The sequence below is a fragment of the Neocloeon triangulifer genome, unplaced genomic scaffold, assembly GCF_031216515.1.
Source record: "Neocloeon triangulifer isolate White Clay Creek 2 clone unplaced genomic scaffold, ASM3121651v1 ptg000017l, whole genome shotgun sequence".
Lineage (NCBI taxonomy): Eukaryota > Metazoa > Arthropoda > Insecta > Ephemeroptera > Baetidae > Neocloeon > Neocloeon triangulifer.
In genome coordinates, this window is record NW_026775559.1 from 1,810,004 (window position 1) to 1,828,317 (window position 18,314).

Sequence of the window (18,314 nt, forward strand, 5' to 3'; positions counted from 1 at the left end):
AGAGTGAGCGAGCGGGCGAACGAAAGGTAGAAACGACCTAACCTACCAGTCGGTGTGTAGCAGGTGAAAGAGAAACACGTGCTTATATGGATAGTGCGCTGTAGTATGAGGTGCGGCGACGGACTTTTCCATGTGATCAGGTGAAAACTATTTACGCACACCCCGGATATCCCAGCAGCTCAGCGTTATTTTAAAGGTAGGTTGTTTTTTTTTATATAATTAATTTTTTACATCTTTTAAATTAGTAAGAGAAAATCATTAAAATAGTTTATCAAAGATGCATAAATCAGTAAGTGAGGACTAAACCTATTCAACAGTAATATAAAAATAATTAAAGCCTTGATTTAACAGAAACATTATAGTAGTAAAGTTGAGCATTACACTTAAAATGATTTTTTTTTTAACTTTAAAAGAATTTAAAAATATTGCAATAAAAGTTTAAATTTCTGGGAAAAAAATCAATTTATTTTTATGACTCTGTATGTTAATGTTAACTTGTTTCTTGTTTTATCCTCTGGGTAATTCTAATTAACCCAAAGTTTGCACCAAGCTAAACAAACAGAGAAACCGCCTCTCTATTTTGCGGCACTAGAAATGCGAAGCGCCGTGTCGTGATAATGAACCTGGAGCGTGAAACACGGAATTGGCCGTGCCACCGCAGTGACAACTCCAGCCGTCCTAAGTCGCTCTTTTGACTGCTTAGTTTCTCTTGCTTTAACACACTTGATTGATTTGTCATTAATCAGAAACAAAATGAAAAAATACAATTCACTAAATTTAGCTTTTTTTTTCGAAGTAAGAAAAATATTGCATAAAACTAAATTTATAATAAAATTAAGTAGTATGAAAATAAAATAAAAATATTATAATAATATTTGCTTATTTTCTAATAAAACTTGTTATTTATTTACATATGTGTAGATTAATATCGGTAAATAATTGAATAAATATTTTTCCTTCACATTTAACTGCAAATAATTGGCAATAATTAAATACATTAACGTATTTTATTAGATTTATAAATGATGATGTTTGACGATTATAAAGTTTCAATTTCTATGAAATTGAGGAGTAGATCATTGAATAAAAGGCCAGAATATTTTTAGACAGTCGAAGTAAATTAAAAATATATATCTAGTGTTAACGGAATGTGCGCTCATTTTTAATTATATATTTTTATTGAAATATTAAAATTATACCTGGTCTAATGAATGTACATGTACATTCATTAGACCAGACAATATGTATATTTAACGTTAATTGTAACTTCCCCTAAAATATTTAAATTTATTTCGCTTAATCTTATATTTCATTTCAAGCAATTACTTTCCAATTCTGAAGAAGAGCAATTCATCAATTATTGAAAGAGTTTGCAAATCACGTCGGAGATTGGCTGAAAGTGCAAGTACTCTCGCAATAATTGCGATTTTGCGTAGATCGTACGTATTCCAGTTAGTTTGCGAGCGAGTTTCTCAAGAGAGAGGAAAGCTGCTGCTGCTGGGTTTAGTGTTTTGGTCATCTGCAGGTGCGAGTGTGTTATGCCGCTTATTAGATCTGCACTCCAGATGCCGGTTGAATATAATCGACTTTCCCTAACTCGCCTCTCGATTTCTGCGGGCGACCAGACCATTTCAAACACACTTATCTCTTAACTCGGTTTGGCCCGACCGGCGCGTGTATAAATCAAAACAGTGCGCGAGACGAATAACTGGAGCACCAAAACACCCGCCGGGGAGATAAACAGCGTAACAGCTTTGCTCCCATTGTGTAAATTATCAAATCTTTATTCTGGCTATACATGAATGAGCTATAAGCGGCGCCCATTAAACTGCATGGGATTTTTCACTCTGTTCAACGAGAGTGGATTGGAAAAAGAAAAAAAAAAAGAGTCGCGCGTAAATCAAACGCCCTCTCGCTTGCCAAACAACTTTCTTTCAAATTCCAGAAGATTTTATGGGACTTCCAATGGTGGCCGAATAAAAACCGTTAAATTTTGTCACTTGATATTTTTGACGGTGGAAAAAGGGACAAAAATAAATTTTTTATTTGTTTAGAATTCAATTTCAATTCTTACAATGAATTTTTGGTTGAATAAGGTTTCGATAAGCTACATAAAACGTTTTTTTATATGGATAAGTCAGAAAAAAAGAGATTGTGTTATTGTTCTTGAGCAATTCTGGCCACTTTTTTTATGAGGATTTGAAGTAATTTTACGGAAACTTTTAGCCACATTTTTAATTCCTATAACAATAACCAAAAAATTTAACAATTACATGTCGATATGGACCATAAAAATTACCTTCATTAAAAAATCTTACTTTTCAAAAAGTCACGATGAACACTCCATCAATTTTATTATTTATAGAAAATCTGTAGCAAAAACTACAAAAAAATTTATTTATATATTGCGTTATTTATTATTCTTTTATGTGCATTACAAGAAGGCGTAATTTATATTATTATGCATTAAAAAAAGCAACACCTGCTTTGCAATCGCAATTCGCAACCGTGCAATAAAATTCACGGTTTTGTTTGTCGGCTGCAATGCCGCGGCCGATCGGTGCACTACTTTCAATACACTTATTGCAATCACGAGAGCATAATATGCCACAACAATGCAAAAAATTCTCTCTCGCTAAAGAGAGAGACGACATAATTCGTCACGCATATCAGTTTAGAAATGCGTTTGTGCACGCGATCTCTGCGGAATGGAGAACAAAACTCGGCAGTTTAATTTACCTGCGAGTAGCTGCGATTTCAACGAGTCATGCAGCTTGGCTTAATTTCCACCAAGACGGAATGAGAAAATGCAAAAACTGCAAGCGATCGTTGGCGTTCAAACAAGAAATCATCTCTCGCAAAGAAATATAGGTTTCCTTCGCCTGCAGCGCGTTTGCTCTTGTGATTAAAAAATAACATTCTCTTTTCTCGTTTCATTCTCTATTCGCTGGGAAAATAATAACATTTCTTCGTAATTACATTTCATACTGAGAAAATAGATCGATTTATCAGCCAAAGTTTCCAAGAAAATCATTTGTGCAGTTTGCAAAAATTTATAGAGGGTTTTGTTAGAATATATAGTATACATAAATGAATTGAAGCTTCACGGAATTTTTTGCAAGGTTGCGTGGCCAAAAAGTAGCCGCCGGTGCGCAGTGCTCGGCATTGCCAAATAATAATTGAATTAAATTGCCTGGAGGAGAAACCACTCAAAGAAATGGGGCGTACTTTTCTTGTTTTTGCTACTATTGTGTTGATTCTCTAAAAATAGAAGTAATAAAATTTGAAACGTCTGAATTTTTTTAAAGTTGATTTAAAATAGAGGTTTAATGCGGCAGAATTTAATTTGAAATTACCGAACAAAAAAGTGTTGCCACAAATTTTATACTCATTTGTATTTTTATAGAATCTCCACTCTTTTTTTACAAAAAAGAAAAAAATTTATACTAAAATAATAGTGGGGGAGATTCAATAGACTTAGCTCTCCCGGGAAAAAAGATATCCCGGGATAAATCAAAAGGGATAAAATTTATACTTCTGTCCCGGGTTAAATATTTTTTGTCCCGCCTTCAATTTTTTGTCCCCAAGTCATTGGGGGATATCTTTTCTTGGCCCCCTCTACGGGATAGATATTTAACCCGCGCTAAAATCAAATCAGCTGCTGGTAAATAAAAGGTCGTCAACATGCTCGCAAACATTTTAGATTTTGGCCAATTGCAATGAACAAAAAACTTAATTTTTCAAATCAGAATTTTGTGAGGATCATGGAAATGAGGGCAAAATTGAAATCCAAAGCTAACACAAAAATATGCATCTAACTTAATTTAAAATTGCATATTTATTTTGCTCAGAAATTTCTAAAGACCTCTTCATCAAAGCGAAATTATGCAAGGATTTTTTTCTATTGAAATTTTTTGCACGTGAAATTTCAAATTTCTCAACTCTGAAAAATTAAAATTCTCAAGCTTATTTTTTATTTGTAGATAAATTAAATTCGCCAATTTTTTTTTTTAATTACACTTAACAAATAAAAAAGGAAAAAAAATTAGTGAACGTGAAAAAGTAAAAAAAAAAGAATTTGCTTTTCTTTCATCTAAAAATTCACTACAAAACGACTACAAAAATACTCCAAGTTGACTACAAACTCACTACAAAACGACTGCAAGCGACTCCAAGTTGACTACAAACTCACTACAAAACGACTGCAAGCGACTCCAAGTTGACTACAAACTCACTACAAAACGACTGCAAGCGACTCCAAGATGACTACAAACTCACTACAAAACGACTGCAAGCGACTCCAAGTTGACTACAAACTCACTACAAAACGACTGCAAGCGACTCCAAGATGACTACAAACTCACTACAAAACGACTGCAAGCGACTCCAAGTTGACTACAAACTCACTACAAAACGACTGCAAGCGACTCCAAGATGACTACAAACTCACTACAAACGACTGCAAGCGACTCCAAGTTGACTACAAACTCACTACAAAAAGACTGCAAGCGACTCCAAGATGACTACAAACTCACTACAAAACGACTGCAAGCGACTCCAAGTTGACTACAAACTCACTACAAAACGACTGCAAGCGACTCCAAGTTGACTAGAAACTCACTACAAAACGACTGCAAGCGACTCCAAGTTGACTACAAACTCACTACAAAACGACTGCAAGCGACTCCAAGTTGACTACAAACTCACTACAAAACGACTGCAAGCGACTCCAAGTTGACTACAAACTCACTACAAAACGACTGCAAGCGACTCCAAGATGACTACAAACTCACTACAAAACGACTGCAAGCGACTCCAAGTTGACTACAAACTCACTACAAAACGACTGCAAGCGACTCCAAGATGACTACAAACTCACTACAAAACGACTGCAAGCGACTCCAAGTTGACTACAAACTCACTACAAAACGACTGCAAGCGACTCCAAGTTGACTACAAACTCACTACAAAACGACTGCAAGCGACTCCAAGTTGACTACAAACTCACTACAAAACGACTGCAAGCGACTCCAAGTTGACTACAAACTCACTACAAAACGACTGCAAGCGACTCCAAGTTGACTACAAACTCACTACAAAACGACTGCAAGCGACTCCAAGTTGACTACAAACTCACTACAAAACGACTGCAAGCGACTCCAAGATGACTACAAACTCACTACAAAACGACTGCAAGCGACTCCAAGTTGACTACAAACTCACTACAAAACGACTGCAAGCGACTCCAAGATGACTACAAACTCACTACAAAACGACTGCAAGCGACTCCAAGTTGACTACAAACTCACTACAAAACGACTGCAAGCGACTCCAAGATGACTACAAACTCACTACAAAACGACTGCAAGCGACTCCAAGTTGACTACAAACTCACTACAAAACGACTGCAAGCGACTCCAAGTTGACTACAAACTCACTACAAAACGACTGCAAGCGACTCCAAGTTGACTACAAACTCACTACAAAACGACTGCAAGCGACTCCAAGTTGACTACAAACTCACTACAAAACGACTGCAAGCGACTCCAAGTTGACTACAAACTCACTACAAAACGACTCTCAAAATGCGCTAAAACACGCAAAGCTCGTTCTCCCTTCATATTTATATACCACCTCGCTTAAACATCCCAACAATTTTACCATCAATAAGCCGTCAACTATTTCGACTGTTGAACCAGCTGACCTTGCTATCAATTTTGAAACAAAAAGGTCAGCCGCTAGTAATAAAAACATAAATGAATAAAACCAAGTCAAACATTTTCTTGACTTTGGCTGAGCTGAGTGTTCATTGCAGTTGCACTTTTGACAGCCGGCAGCCGGTAGCCAGCCACTGGTTCAATACTTGATTTGATAGCCATACGAAAAAGATGTATTTGCCCAAATTAACTTTGACGAAAAGGTATTTAAATATTTGGGAAACCTTAAGATGAAAGAAATGCAAATTCTTTTTTCTTTTACTTTTTCACGTTCACTAATTTTTTTCCTTTTTTATTTGTTAAGTGTAATTACAAAAAAAAATAGGCGAATTTAATTTATCTACAAATAAAAAAATAAGCTTGAGAATTTTAATTTTTCAGAGTTGAGAAATTTGAAATTTCACGTGCAAAAAATTTCAATAGAAAAAAATCCTTGCATAATTTCGCTTTGATGAAGAGGTCTTTAGAAATTTCTGAGCAAAATAAATATGCAATTTTAAATTAAGTTAGATACAGATTTTTGTGTTAGCTTTGGATTTCAATTTTGCCCTCATTTCCATGATCCTGCGCGGGTTAAATATTTATCCCGTAGAGGGGGCTAAGAAAAGATATATCCCCCAATAACTTGGGGAGAAAAAATTGAAGGTGGGACAAAAAATATTTAACCCGGGACAGTGGTCTAATCCCTTTGGATTTATCCCGGGATATCTTTTATCCCGGGAGAGCTAAGTCTCTTGAATCTCCCCCAGTATTTTCTATTTACAATATAAGTACAATATTTCAGAAAAAGCTTCAAGTAAATGATTTTATCGAGATGTAATTAATGAGAAATCAATGGAAACTATTTTGAATTTGCATTCTTGCCACCAAGAATTTTTATTAGAAAAAAATATTTTATTTCACTTTAGTAGCCTAGAACTTATTGGCCGTTTCTAATTAAACTTTTTTCAATTCATTGAATATAAGGTTCGATTTCATGCCTGCTAAAAAAAGGAATTGAATTTTGTTGTGAATTGTCAGTTAAAAACTTCACCAGATCATCGGCGGTGATTTTGAATCGAGCATAAACGAGCATATCCTCATTTCACCGCAGCTTGAATGGAGTGTCTGCAGTCTCGGTGGAGTGAGCAAATGCAAAGCAGGTGCTAACATTTCGGCCTATAACCCAATTGCGCGCTCAAACAAATTGAGAAAATCGCTCGGCGCCGCATGCAAATGTGAGAACAACAGAATCATTCACCGGAAAATTCTCCTTAACTGGGTTACTCTCCGCAATTTGTTTTTTCCTTACTAAATTCGCTTCCACTGCACAGCTGTCAGCGACGAAGAAAAAAAATCAAGAGAAATTCCTTCGTCTGGAGCGTAGGAAGTCCCCTGCAAAGTACAAAATTTGATCCTCTCGAAAAACCGCACCTTGTCATCCGGTGCTTCTCGTCTGCTCTCGAGAGTGACACAGTGAGTCCGAAAAGCGCGGTGATTTCTCTTTCTTGTTAATTCACGCTGGACTAATTTGCAGCGTCCATGGGCGGTCGTTAAACACATCGAACATGCAGCGCCGCGCTCACAGGATATCGCTTTTTTCATAATTAGGAGAGCAGAATATCATAACAGAGCGACTGAATGAAAAGTGAATGTTGTGTTTCGGTGCAATTTTCTTCCACGCATCTTTCGCTTAACTTTCTTCAGCAATTTAGTTTGACACGCACTTAATAAAAATTTTAAGTGCACTTTTAGGTTTATTTTGAATTCATTAAAAAGTAGAAATTCACAGGTAGAAATCCACTCTGCCAGTGTGAATGCATCAGAATGGAGAGAAATGTTGGGAGGAAACTGTTGCACAAAATGACACCAAATATTTTTCAGTAACAATAAGAATAAATATTTAATACATAGTTATTTGATGATTTTAATTATATTAATTATAAAATATAAAAAGAAATCTGACTGTTTTATTATATCATATTTTTATTGAAAATCACATGAATTACCAAAAACTTTTATCAACAATGCTCTCATTATAACATTTCTCGTTTTATTTAAAAAAAAAAGTTGCCATAATTTATTAATCTTTTAATTAATGTTCTTACAAAATTAATTTTAACTTTCCATAATTTCTCCTTTTACTTTCAAGATTTGAAACTGTTGCACAAAATGACACCAATTATTTTTCAGTAACAATAAGAATAAATATTTAATACATAGTTATTTGATGATTTTAATTATATTAATTATAAAATATAAAAAGAAATCTGACTGTTTTATTATATCATATTTTTATTGAAAATCACATGAATTACCAAAAACTTTTATCAACAATGCTCTCATTATAACATTTCTCGTTTTATTTAAAAAAAAAAGTTGCCATAATTTATTAATCTTTTAATTAATGTTCTTACAAAATTACTTTTAACTTTCCATAATTTCTCCTTTTACTTTCAAGATTTGAATTATCAATTAGCAAATTTGATGTGCATTTAAGTAAGAGATTAATCTGATTTCATCTTAATGCTCAAGAGGCTCATTATTGAACATAACTGTAGCAGAACCTTCCAAAGATTACGCGTATAAAATCCTCTAACGCTTGATAGTTTTCACTTTCTCCACTTCTTATTCTAGCAGAACTCAACTTTATATGTCTTCGCCTAGAAAAATAATTTGTTACCTAGTCAAAAAAGGGAAACCTGCACGCGCTTGTCAATAGGAGACTAAAAAAGTGTAACCAACGTTTGTTTTTACAAGCGGAGCGTTATGGCTTCTGAAACTTAATACTCGCGCCTAGATTTCTTTTCTTTTTATAAACAACAGTTAGCTCTTTGACGACATCAGGCAGGTGCAATATTTTTATAGTAGATCCGAGATCACGTATATAAACATTATGTTCTTTCCTCTCTTTGTGCAAAATTTATTGCAAAGTCGTAAACAGCAAAATGCTACCAGAATATAAAATTTTTCGGGGAAAAATTGCGAAATTAGCAAAACAACTGGAGTGAAATTTGCGCAATTACTTTTGCTTGCGTGCATCTCGGATTTTATTATTATGCTTTTTGAATTATTCAGCAGAGAGTCGTGAATCAAATACAAAATGCGCGGCCGAAATTAAATTTCCTTTTTTCCGCGCCAGCAAGTTGATTTCAGCTCCACTGATTGCCTCTTTTCCTATTTGCAATCGAATAAATAATTGGAATTTTATTTATAATGAGTATGGGAGAAAAAAGCCGACGTGCTCGCCTGCGTTTGACAATCAATTGGACTTAATTTCTAACTGCATTACTTGACTTTATAAACTGGAAAAATCTGTTTTGTTAATTTTTTTTTAATTTGCTTAAAAGCGTCAATTCTGACAATGGATCTTTGCAAATTGTTGAATTGTGTAAAAATATATGAGACTAAAAGCTAATTTTTTTTTACTTAATTATAATTTTTGTATAATTTCAGTTTGATAACCTTGTTTTAATAAAAACAAATGATTAAATCCATGTTTTGTCCACTAAAGACACTGAATTTTGGTTTGACTCGATGAAGGAATCTTTTTTGTGGGAAATATATTTTTTTGCCATTCTAATGTAATGAGTTAGGAGAAAAGCTTGGCGTGCTTGATAAAACAAACAAGTGAAATTGATTTCAACCTGCATGACATCTGGAGCATCTTGTTTGCTCTTTTTTTGTCGGCGGCACGAGTCAATAGGCATTCCCGACTAGACGACGATTGTTGGTTAGAAAGCAAAGTGGAAGATTTTAAACGGTTTCTTTTTCTTGTGGTTACAGGGCGGCTGAAGAAGAAGAAGAAGAATGCGGTGCGTGATTTTGGTGGCGGTGCTGGTGTGCGTGCAAAGTGCCATCGGCCAATTGTACTACTGGGCGCACTCGCCGGCCCTCGAGCCACATTACGCTTACGGCGACGTGATCACCTCGTGGGACCCTGGAGTGCAACAAACACAGAGGGTGAGTTTCTAAAATATATAAAATCTCGGAAATATCGTTTGTTTCACTTGCGGCTACACTTCTACGGCCTCAAAGGACCTGTAAATTCGCAAGTTTAGAATTTTTATTATATAATATGTAAAAAAAATTCCATCTTCATATTTTTTTTTTGCAAAACTATGTTCAAAGTGCTATTTTGTAATTTAGATTCTATTTAAATAAAATTAATTATTTGCTCAAAACTTACACCAAAATTAGTTGCTATCAGTAATTTTAAATTATTAAATATAAATTTTTTTCTTTCTACAATTATATTAATGTTATTTCTGGGCATTATAATTGTTATATAAATACATGCAATTAATAATTATTACTAAACAAATAATTAATTAAGTCTTTAAATTCAAAATCTATGAACTGCTTATTACATCTGATTTAATTACATCCTACTACTTTTCAACTGAACAACGATTTTAGTGTGTGATTGAAGTTTAAATAGAATAATAGAAGTTCTTTTTTTTATCGACTTGACATCGTTTCAACTTTTTTAGTTAAATGTGTCGCAAATTTATTTTTAAACAAGCCGGAATTCAACTCTCGAATTAAAATTGGGTCTCATTTAAAGTACTCGTCTTGATTTTAAATTGTGCCTTTTTGCTTGTCCCTGCATATATTTGCAGTTTCGAAACCAGATTAACGAGAGCGGGCAAGAGAAATTTTCATGTAAATTGCAATACGAGCAATTTTGCCGGACGTGGAAATCTCCATGCAGCACGTAGGCACCGAAACCAACTGGTTTTTGACCGGAGAAAAAAGTATTGAATCGGGGATGCACGCCGGTTTTATTTGGAGCAACGCGTGCGTCTCGCGTATGTGAGCCTTGCAATAAAAGACATAAAATACACGCCTGAGGCAAAGGAAAGGGACACAAATTTCAACTATGCGGACGTGCAACATTCGCCACGCACGATTCGATTGACATTCGATTTGTGTTTTTGTATAAAAATTATGTCCACAAAAAAATAATGTAACTTGCACGACTCCTATATATTATAATTTTCAAAAGAAAGTGAAAATTTTAAATTAATTCGTCTGATTTTGTGAAGATAGCTATTAAGTAGGAAATTGCATTTTTGATAATTTTTATCGACAAAGTTTCACCTTCCGCGTGAGTAGATTTAAAAGTTGGACGGAGAGAGATCGGTGATCTATTAGGTTTCTCAAAAGCAGCCAATACAAAATTACCTATTGTGTCACTCACGCGCGCCGAATCCAATCTCGCGTTTATTACCCAAACTTTTTCACATTTGGGCGTGTGTTATATTTTCTCCGGAGCCAAAAGTTTGCTCTTTCTTAACTGCCTCGACAGATGCGAGTCGCGTATATTTTAATGCGTGTGTTCCATAATTACTGGTCTGATTCGCTGGATGTGCTCGAGTGAAAATTATTATCACGTCATTCCGAGTTACGTCGAAAACTGCACACACCACGGAGCATACACACATTTGCTGCCATTTCCGGATGCTATATAATATAAATGCAGAAGAAAGTGCAATTCCAATATTGAATCATGAGTTTAGTCACAATAGTCGCTTCCTTTTCCCCCGCAAGTGTAGGATGTTGCGACGGAATTTTCTATGAGCATAAGGATGATTCATTAGAGGCTTAACACGAAAGATCCGCGTGTGAATTTATGTGTGTCAAACAGAGTTTGTTGACCGTCGCCATGATTCGCGTCTCATAATTCTTGCTGAATTTGAATAAATGTGCGTAAAATTTTACTCAGCTTTTATACAGAATATCGAATTAATTCTGAACCTTCTCCATGTTCTATTTGTAAGTTGCAAAACAAAATTTGGCGATTGGTTAGGTTTGGTTACACCGGGTTAAAACTTTGAATTTGCCCTTTGATATTTAATCAGATGGATTTACATTAAAGCAGCATAATTATCTGATAAAAACCAAACATAAGCCTGGATAGAACACAGATCAGCTTAAACCTAAAACAACTGCATTGAAAGCAAATCTCTAATTGAAATGGAGAGCTGCACATTATTTTTTCTTCTTTTATCCATTTCAAAACAAAGGCCATTAGCGTCACATCCACTTGCAAACTTAATCTCCGAATGCAATTGCGAATGAATGAAAAGCGTTGCGCAACGTGATTGATTGGAACACGAGAGATCGCCTAATGCATTACTTTATAGCACAAATATATTCACGCAGAGGCAGAGAGAGCCGGAGCGTGCAGTGTAGGATTTGATTGTAAACAGCATTGGAGCAGTGGGTCAAAAAACTCCTTGCCGCCGCAACTCGTAAAAGCAGAACCAGAGTGCGGCGGTCGGCCTTTGCCCTTTATGAATTGCTCTCCAGTCTTACGCACTCTCCAACAAAAAGAAATCAGGTTATATTTGTCGCATTGCAAAATTCTTTGCAAGCAATTGAAAATTCAAGCAGGTCTCGCGATTTTTTTTCTTCTCCTACGAAAGAGAAATAAATGTTTGTCGAGCGCAAAAGCCGAATAATCCGATTGAATCGAACGTGCAAATCGCTCGCAGAATTTGTTCTCATGGAAGGGACTAGAATTTGCTGCTGATTTTCGTTCCACTCGAGCGCCGCCTTTCAGTGCATTCAAGATTAATTCTGTCCTATATCGCGGCGACGAGGAAAGAAAGAAAGGCACTAACTGCCACTGGTCAATATCAAGGATTAACATTCACTCTTACTCGTGAATTGGAGAGCGTTCGAATCGGCTCGGTCTCACTTTTCCACAAGAAACTTGAAAGGCAGTCTAAAGATAAAAACTGGATTGATGAATTGCACGACGGAAATCACGCCTCTAATTGTAAACTTCAACTTGATTTTAACACTTTTAAGCGGAAAAAGATTCATTTTGAGAAAAAGAAGATGACAGCTTAACAATTTAAAAGTGAGAAGAAGAAAATGGATATAGATTTATTTTTAATAAAATTATAAATATAACTTTTTTCTGCTGCTAGACCTAATTGAAACAATCAATTTCAAAAGAGAGAGAGAAAACAATGATAAGTAGACAACCACAAATGAACCTTCATGGACCCACAATCGCCAATAACCACATAAAAATATAGGCAAAAAAACACTAGATTTTAAAGGTTACTTTTTCAATAAGCAGTAGTTGTGCAATTTGTTTGTCAACGTGATTTTCACAAGTTTTGGTTGTCAAGTATACATTTTTTTTTGCAACATTAACTGTCTATTGATTTTTTATATTAAATTGCTATGCAAATTTCAGTAGTAAAAAAAAATCATGTTTAACTTCATCTACAAAGAGAGAGAATCTATTTTTAAAATAAATCACATTCGTTGTTTAAAAAATATTATAAAATAGTTATTTTTTATTATATGCGATGATCATAATATTGAATGAAAATAGATTTTTTAGAAGCTCAATCGCTATTCTCTGATTTTGAATTAAAATTAATGAATCTAGGCAATTTTAACATAATTGAACTATTAAATTTAAAATACAATGATTTTTTATAATTCTCTAAATAATTCTAACTGATTCTAAGAATAATCTTAGTTGAACATAAATATCAATAAACGCTACTACTGGTTCAGCATTATTATTGAGGTTAAAAAGCTGTTCTTAACAAAGCGGTATTGGCCACGAAGTAAATTTGCATAATTACCCTGAATTAAAATTTCGCCGTTTTGAGAGAATGAACTTTTTCTCTGCTTTTGTTTTGACTGCTTGGAAAACACAATAATTATGTCGGCGCGCGGAACACACACAGGTGAAGAAAGGCTCTAAAGGTCAAGTACAAAAGGTGAAATTTTTAACCTCTCTCAGTAAGTATTCCTCAGGAAGAGACGCTGATTCACTGTAAACAATTGTAGCTCACCTCATTTATTAATAAAAAAAACATTATCTCTTTTTTAGATTTGAAATTTTTCATACTCGCCGTGCGTTAAGGGGAACACACGCGATAATTGTTTAATTTCGCGGTACTTCGCACGTGTTTTAAGATAGAAAAAGGTGCTTTCTTTCTCGACGCGATGAATCAATTTTGCGGCAAAGCTACGCAGAATAATTCATTCAAGCCTTGGACAAAACCACACACCGATAGACCAATTTTCGCCGCCGCCGTCGAAAGTGAAAGGCGCAGATTAAGTGAGGCATTCGCACGGAATTAATCACGGCGGCGCAGGCTTTTAAAGTAAAAAGTGATTCGTATTTGAGCACTTATTCGATTCTTTTTTTATAAAAATAATCCTCTCTCTCCTTTTAAGGAGAAACGCATATATTTAAATTTTTTGCTTTTAATTTATTCATATACGTATACTTTACAAGAAGCGTCGTGGGTTATTTCCGTTGTTGATCATGGTCCATGAGCACGCGGCGCACCAACTCAAAAGTTGGTTATTCAGGTTGTTTGCGTTCGGAGAGGTGCTTTATGACTTGGATTTCCTCCAACCTCAATTTTTATACCAACAAAGAGCCAGAAAGCAATTTATTCAATGTTATTTTCAGCAGCGCAGAATTTCTTTGCCAAAATACGTTGAGCTTTTAGGTTAATAGAATATTAAATTTATTTTTATTTTTCTTTGGCAAGTTTGCCATATTCTGATAAATTACTTATAAATTATTTTTTTTGCGCAAGAATCACAAAAATATAGAGAAAATAATTTGTTCACTTTTAATTGTTTGTTTTATCCTTTATACTGATATAATTATTTACAAAATCAATAATTTAAGTAATAAATAATTTGTACAAAACAATATTATACCATTATATAAAATTAAAAAATTAATTTAATTTAATATTATAAAATTAAATTATATAATAATACAATTATTAATATTTACACACACAAAAGTAATGACAAAAAAAATTCTCAAGGCACTTCAGAACAATCAGAACATTCCCACATCGATTGTGTTAATCCCAACCACACTTATTTGCGGTCTCCTCTCCAAATCTTTTCATCCGTGCGTGCCGCCAAATTAATTATCCAATCGCATGCAAATTGGCCTGGGAGTCTGCGGATATCTTTCACTGCTTTTCTCTTTCCTTCCTCACACGACCCTGGCAATTAAATTACCAATAATTGGTGATGTCATTAAAGCGAACATAAAATTATTATGCACCACAATAAATCTTAAACGTACTTTCCCGTCGGTGCTGTAAATTGAATAGAAGGGCGCACACAACAATGCCACTCACAATGAAAGTTTAATATTTTGATACACGTTCGCGGTTCACTTAGTCGATTGTGTATCATTTCGTTCGCAGCAGGTTAAATTTCGAGAGTCAATGATCTGCTCAATTCGTCGCATCAATTAAACTGTTTAATTAATATAAAGCTGAAAGCGAGAGTTGAATATTTTTTTCTGCAAAAGGAAAGGCGTATACATGGATGTATAATATATATTATACATTTTTAGCAAAACCACTTTTGCTTTTGGCCGAAACCTGGTCTAGAGAAAGCGCCAGAGAGAGAGAGAGAGAGCAATTTGCATTTCTCGTTGACGAATGGCTTGACGGGGATTTAAATTTGTTAATTAAAACCAATAAGGCGGAATGATGATATGATGAGGTGCGTTTCGCAAAAAAAATTATAAATTGGGTTTCAAGGATTTAACGAGCAAGCAAATATACTCGCTGGCAGAATCGAGAGCGAAAGTTGTTTTCCAGAGCAGTCATTGAATTTTATATTCATTTGCAAAACTCTTCGCCTCACATGGACGATTTCGTGTGCGCGGAAGTGATTTAACACCTGCTGTCCTGCTGCTCTCATCCGAGGAAAGAGATAATCGCAGAAACCGCAGCTCTTTTATTACCAACAAGAAGCATGACTCGGCTATGTTATATTTATGTCAGAAAATTGGAAACCGTGAAGCAAAATAGAGTTATGAGACTCAACGCCGAAAATTGCCACTTATCTCTCTTTGCTCTGAAACAGAGAACTCGTGAGAGATGAATTTTCACGAGAGCTGGTTTTGAACTGGAGTACTGACAGCCGCCAGAGCATTTGCGCAAGCTGGACGCGTCAATTAAAAATTGCTCAAGCATTTCACTTATTAAAAAGTAAATAAATTTTGAAATTCTTCGTGATGCACTTCGGGGGTTTGTTTGGTCATTTTTTTTAGCACGAATTTCTCACATTGGTAAATCTAGACGTGCATGAAGAAAATATATAACATTTTTTGTTTTAGGCGTTTTAGGTTTTATATTCCTCTTTAAATTATTAAAAGATTAAATTTTTTCTAACTAAAATTTCAAATTAAACAATGACGCTTTATATTGGCCTTATTTTTAAAGTTTTATCATAAAAATTAATTTTAGTTCATTTAATTTATCACTTATGTAGTTATACATGTATTTGTTTATAATATTACTCTGGGTTGGTTTTAATACAGAAGCTGTCTAATTAAAAAAGCAAAAAGCCTCCGCAATAAAAAATTTGTTGAATATCAATTTGAATACTTATAATAAATACAAAAATCTTATTTCAGCTACCTCGGCTCGCCATTTCAGACGACACCGAGTTCGCAGCTTCAAGCAGTGATTTTGTGAATAAATCCCCATCGACCGATTCTTCCAGCAGGAGGAAAGCACGTCAACGCTACAATGGCGTCAATCAGGTACGACAAAAAATATCTATCGATTCGAAGCAAGCAAATTAAGAATTGAACTTCCTTTTCAATTGTGGTACTTTTTCTATTGAAAATATCCAGAGACTTGAACGCTCGAATTTCCCTTTCGAATGCTCCAAATACGGAAAAATAAATTTTAGTGAACGACTCACGGTCTCCAAAAGGCAAACCGCATTTTTATAAGGTTTCATCTCAGGGTTTGGCAAAGAGAGCGGAGGCACCCCAAGATGCAGCGGCGGACGGCCTTGCAGCCGTTGAGAGTGAAAAAGCGGCACCGCCCAAGAGACCCAGAAGTCGTACTGCCGGCAGGGCGGAGTCGCCGACTCAGCAGCCTGCTCAACAGGTAAAAAGGAGAGAGATACTATTTTGCCCGACGCAATGTAGAAACCAGAGCGATTATTTATGTGGGAACACCAGGATCTTGTGCAATTTGAAACGAATTCCTCAAATAATTGAGAGGCTTTAATTGCTGCTATGAAAGAGGAGAAATTTCTATTATTCAAATTCAGAGAGTGAAAATAATATTTGTGTTCATCTTGTGGACATTCGGATAAAAAATTGTCAAACAATAAAGGAAAGTTTTGACGGTAAAAGGCAAAAAGCCGGTTTGAGCGGCGTTCATATCACTTCGCGCCAGGGGCAGTAATTCTCACTTGGTTCAATTGTAAAGGACGACTACTTTTCAAATCGCAAAGCTTCTCACTTGTTAGCATTGTAGATTAATATCAGCCAAGGCCAATCGTCTGCACCAAATTACTTTTCAAAAGATGCTGAGAGATGATATTTTTTCATCGCACGCATAAAATAATTATTTTGTCAGTCAGACATTTTACACTATCAACATCCGATAGCTAATCTTTTTAAATTTTCCATTGTTGTCAAACTTTTTTCTTGTGTTCAGTCAGCGTATTGGAAAGGCCTTTCTTCCTCTTTCATCAAATTTCACGTCAATCACTTGATTACATTGTGTGCTCCTTTTCGGGTCACCGACTCCCTTCAAAAGCTAAACGCTCCCAATTAAAACGTGATCGCCTAATTGTTATCTCCTTTTTTTCTCGTTTTGATTTTTATTGTTATTTTGTGGACGAAGGAATTCGAAAAGCGGCGGCACAGATCTCATAAAGTCCGTGGCTCCGTCGGCTACAGCGTTTGATATACTTTCACTTGTGCGCCAAGAGTGTGGGTCACTTCATATATGAAACGCACAAGACAATTTTCCAGCGTTAGCGCCCGATCGTGATGCGGTCAAACTTGGCTGCGCTTTCTCGATGAAAAACGATCCGATGAAGAATTTTTGGTCCGCGTTCGTGACGGCAATGAACTTTGCCAAAAACCTATAAATTTTTACATTTAAACGTAAATATGTATTTTCTACCTGTAAACATATTAATTTTATGCTTTTATAACACACACGGTCAAGAGACGTTAACTTTCTATAAACTTTTAAAAAAATTTACAAGCTCACACCTTACTTTGTATAAAAATGAGCAAGGGAATGAAAAAAACTAGCCGTCAATAGAATTTCTATTAAAATTTTTTTGTTGGTGCGGTGTGTATTATAAAAATAAATAGCAGCCTTGATGAGTTGATGGATTATAACTGACCGCACCCACCACTGACAATCCATATCCTCAAAGTCCCCAGCGTTTTTCTCTTGACCTTGATTGGCCACAATACAGAAAAGTAGGATCTTGTTGGTTTATCAATTACGGAGACTCTATTGTCCTCCGACTTCATTTTTCCATTCACACAAAATTTGACACACTAATTTCGGGTTCACTGACAATCTATTCGTTATCCAATGTGGCGAGTCACCGGATCATTATCGACCTGCATTTCACACGCGCTTTTTAACCAAATGATGAACTCACGTCCGCTCTGGTCCACAAAAAGATGCTGCGTCGTCGCCCAATGAGAAAAGAAAGGACGCCGAGCGGTGCATTATTTTCGGGCACTCTGACCCATTTAATTAAATTCAAACTCTTTTGTAGCGCAAATTACATGGCATTTCTTCTTTCAAGTGAATGAAACGT

General features: G+C 35.3%; 1 protein-coding gene across 11 annotated transcripts in view; it reads left to right on the forward strand.

The window, feature by feature from the left end:
- Positions 1 to 18,314, forward strand: part of LOC132203541 (mucin-2-like) — a 26,845-nt gene continuing 8,531 nt past the window's right edge. For 8 of the 11 annotated variants that reach the window (XM_059631376.1, XM_059631377.1, XM_059631380.1 and 5 more), the window contains exons 1-4: positions 2 to 196; positions 9,483 to 9,659; positions 16,141 to 16,269; positions 16,478 to 16,624. In XM_059631376.1, coding sequence (XP_059487359.1) covers positions 9,507 to 9,659; positions 16,141 to 16,269; positions 16,478 to 16,624 — 429 coding nt within the window. In that variant the 5' untranslated portion in view covers positions 2 to 196; positions 9,483 to 9,506. Of the gene's footprint in view, positions 197 to 9,482; positions 9,660 to 16,140; positions 16,270 to 16,477; positions 16,625 to 18,314 lie in introns of all 11 variants that reach the window. The other 3 variants (XM_059631386.1, XM_059631384.1, XM_059631375.1) reach the window with 2 other exon arrangements.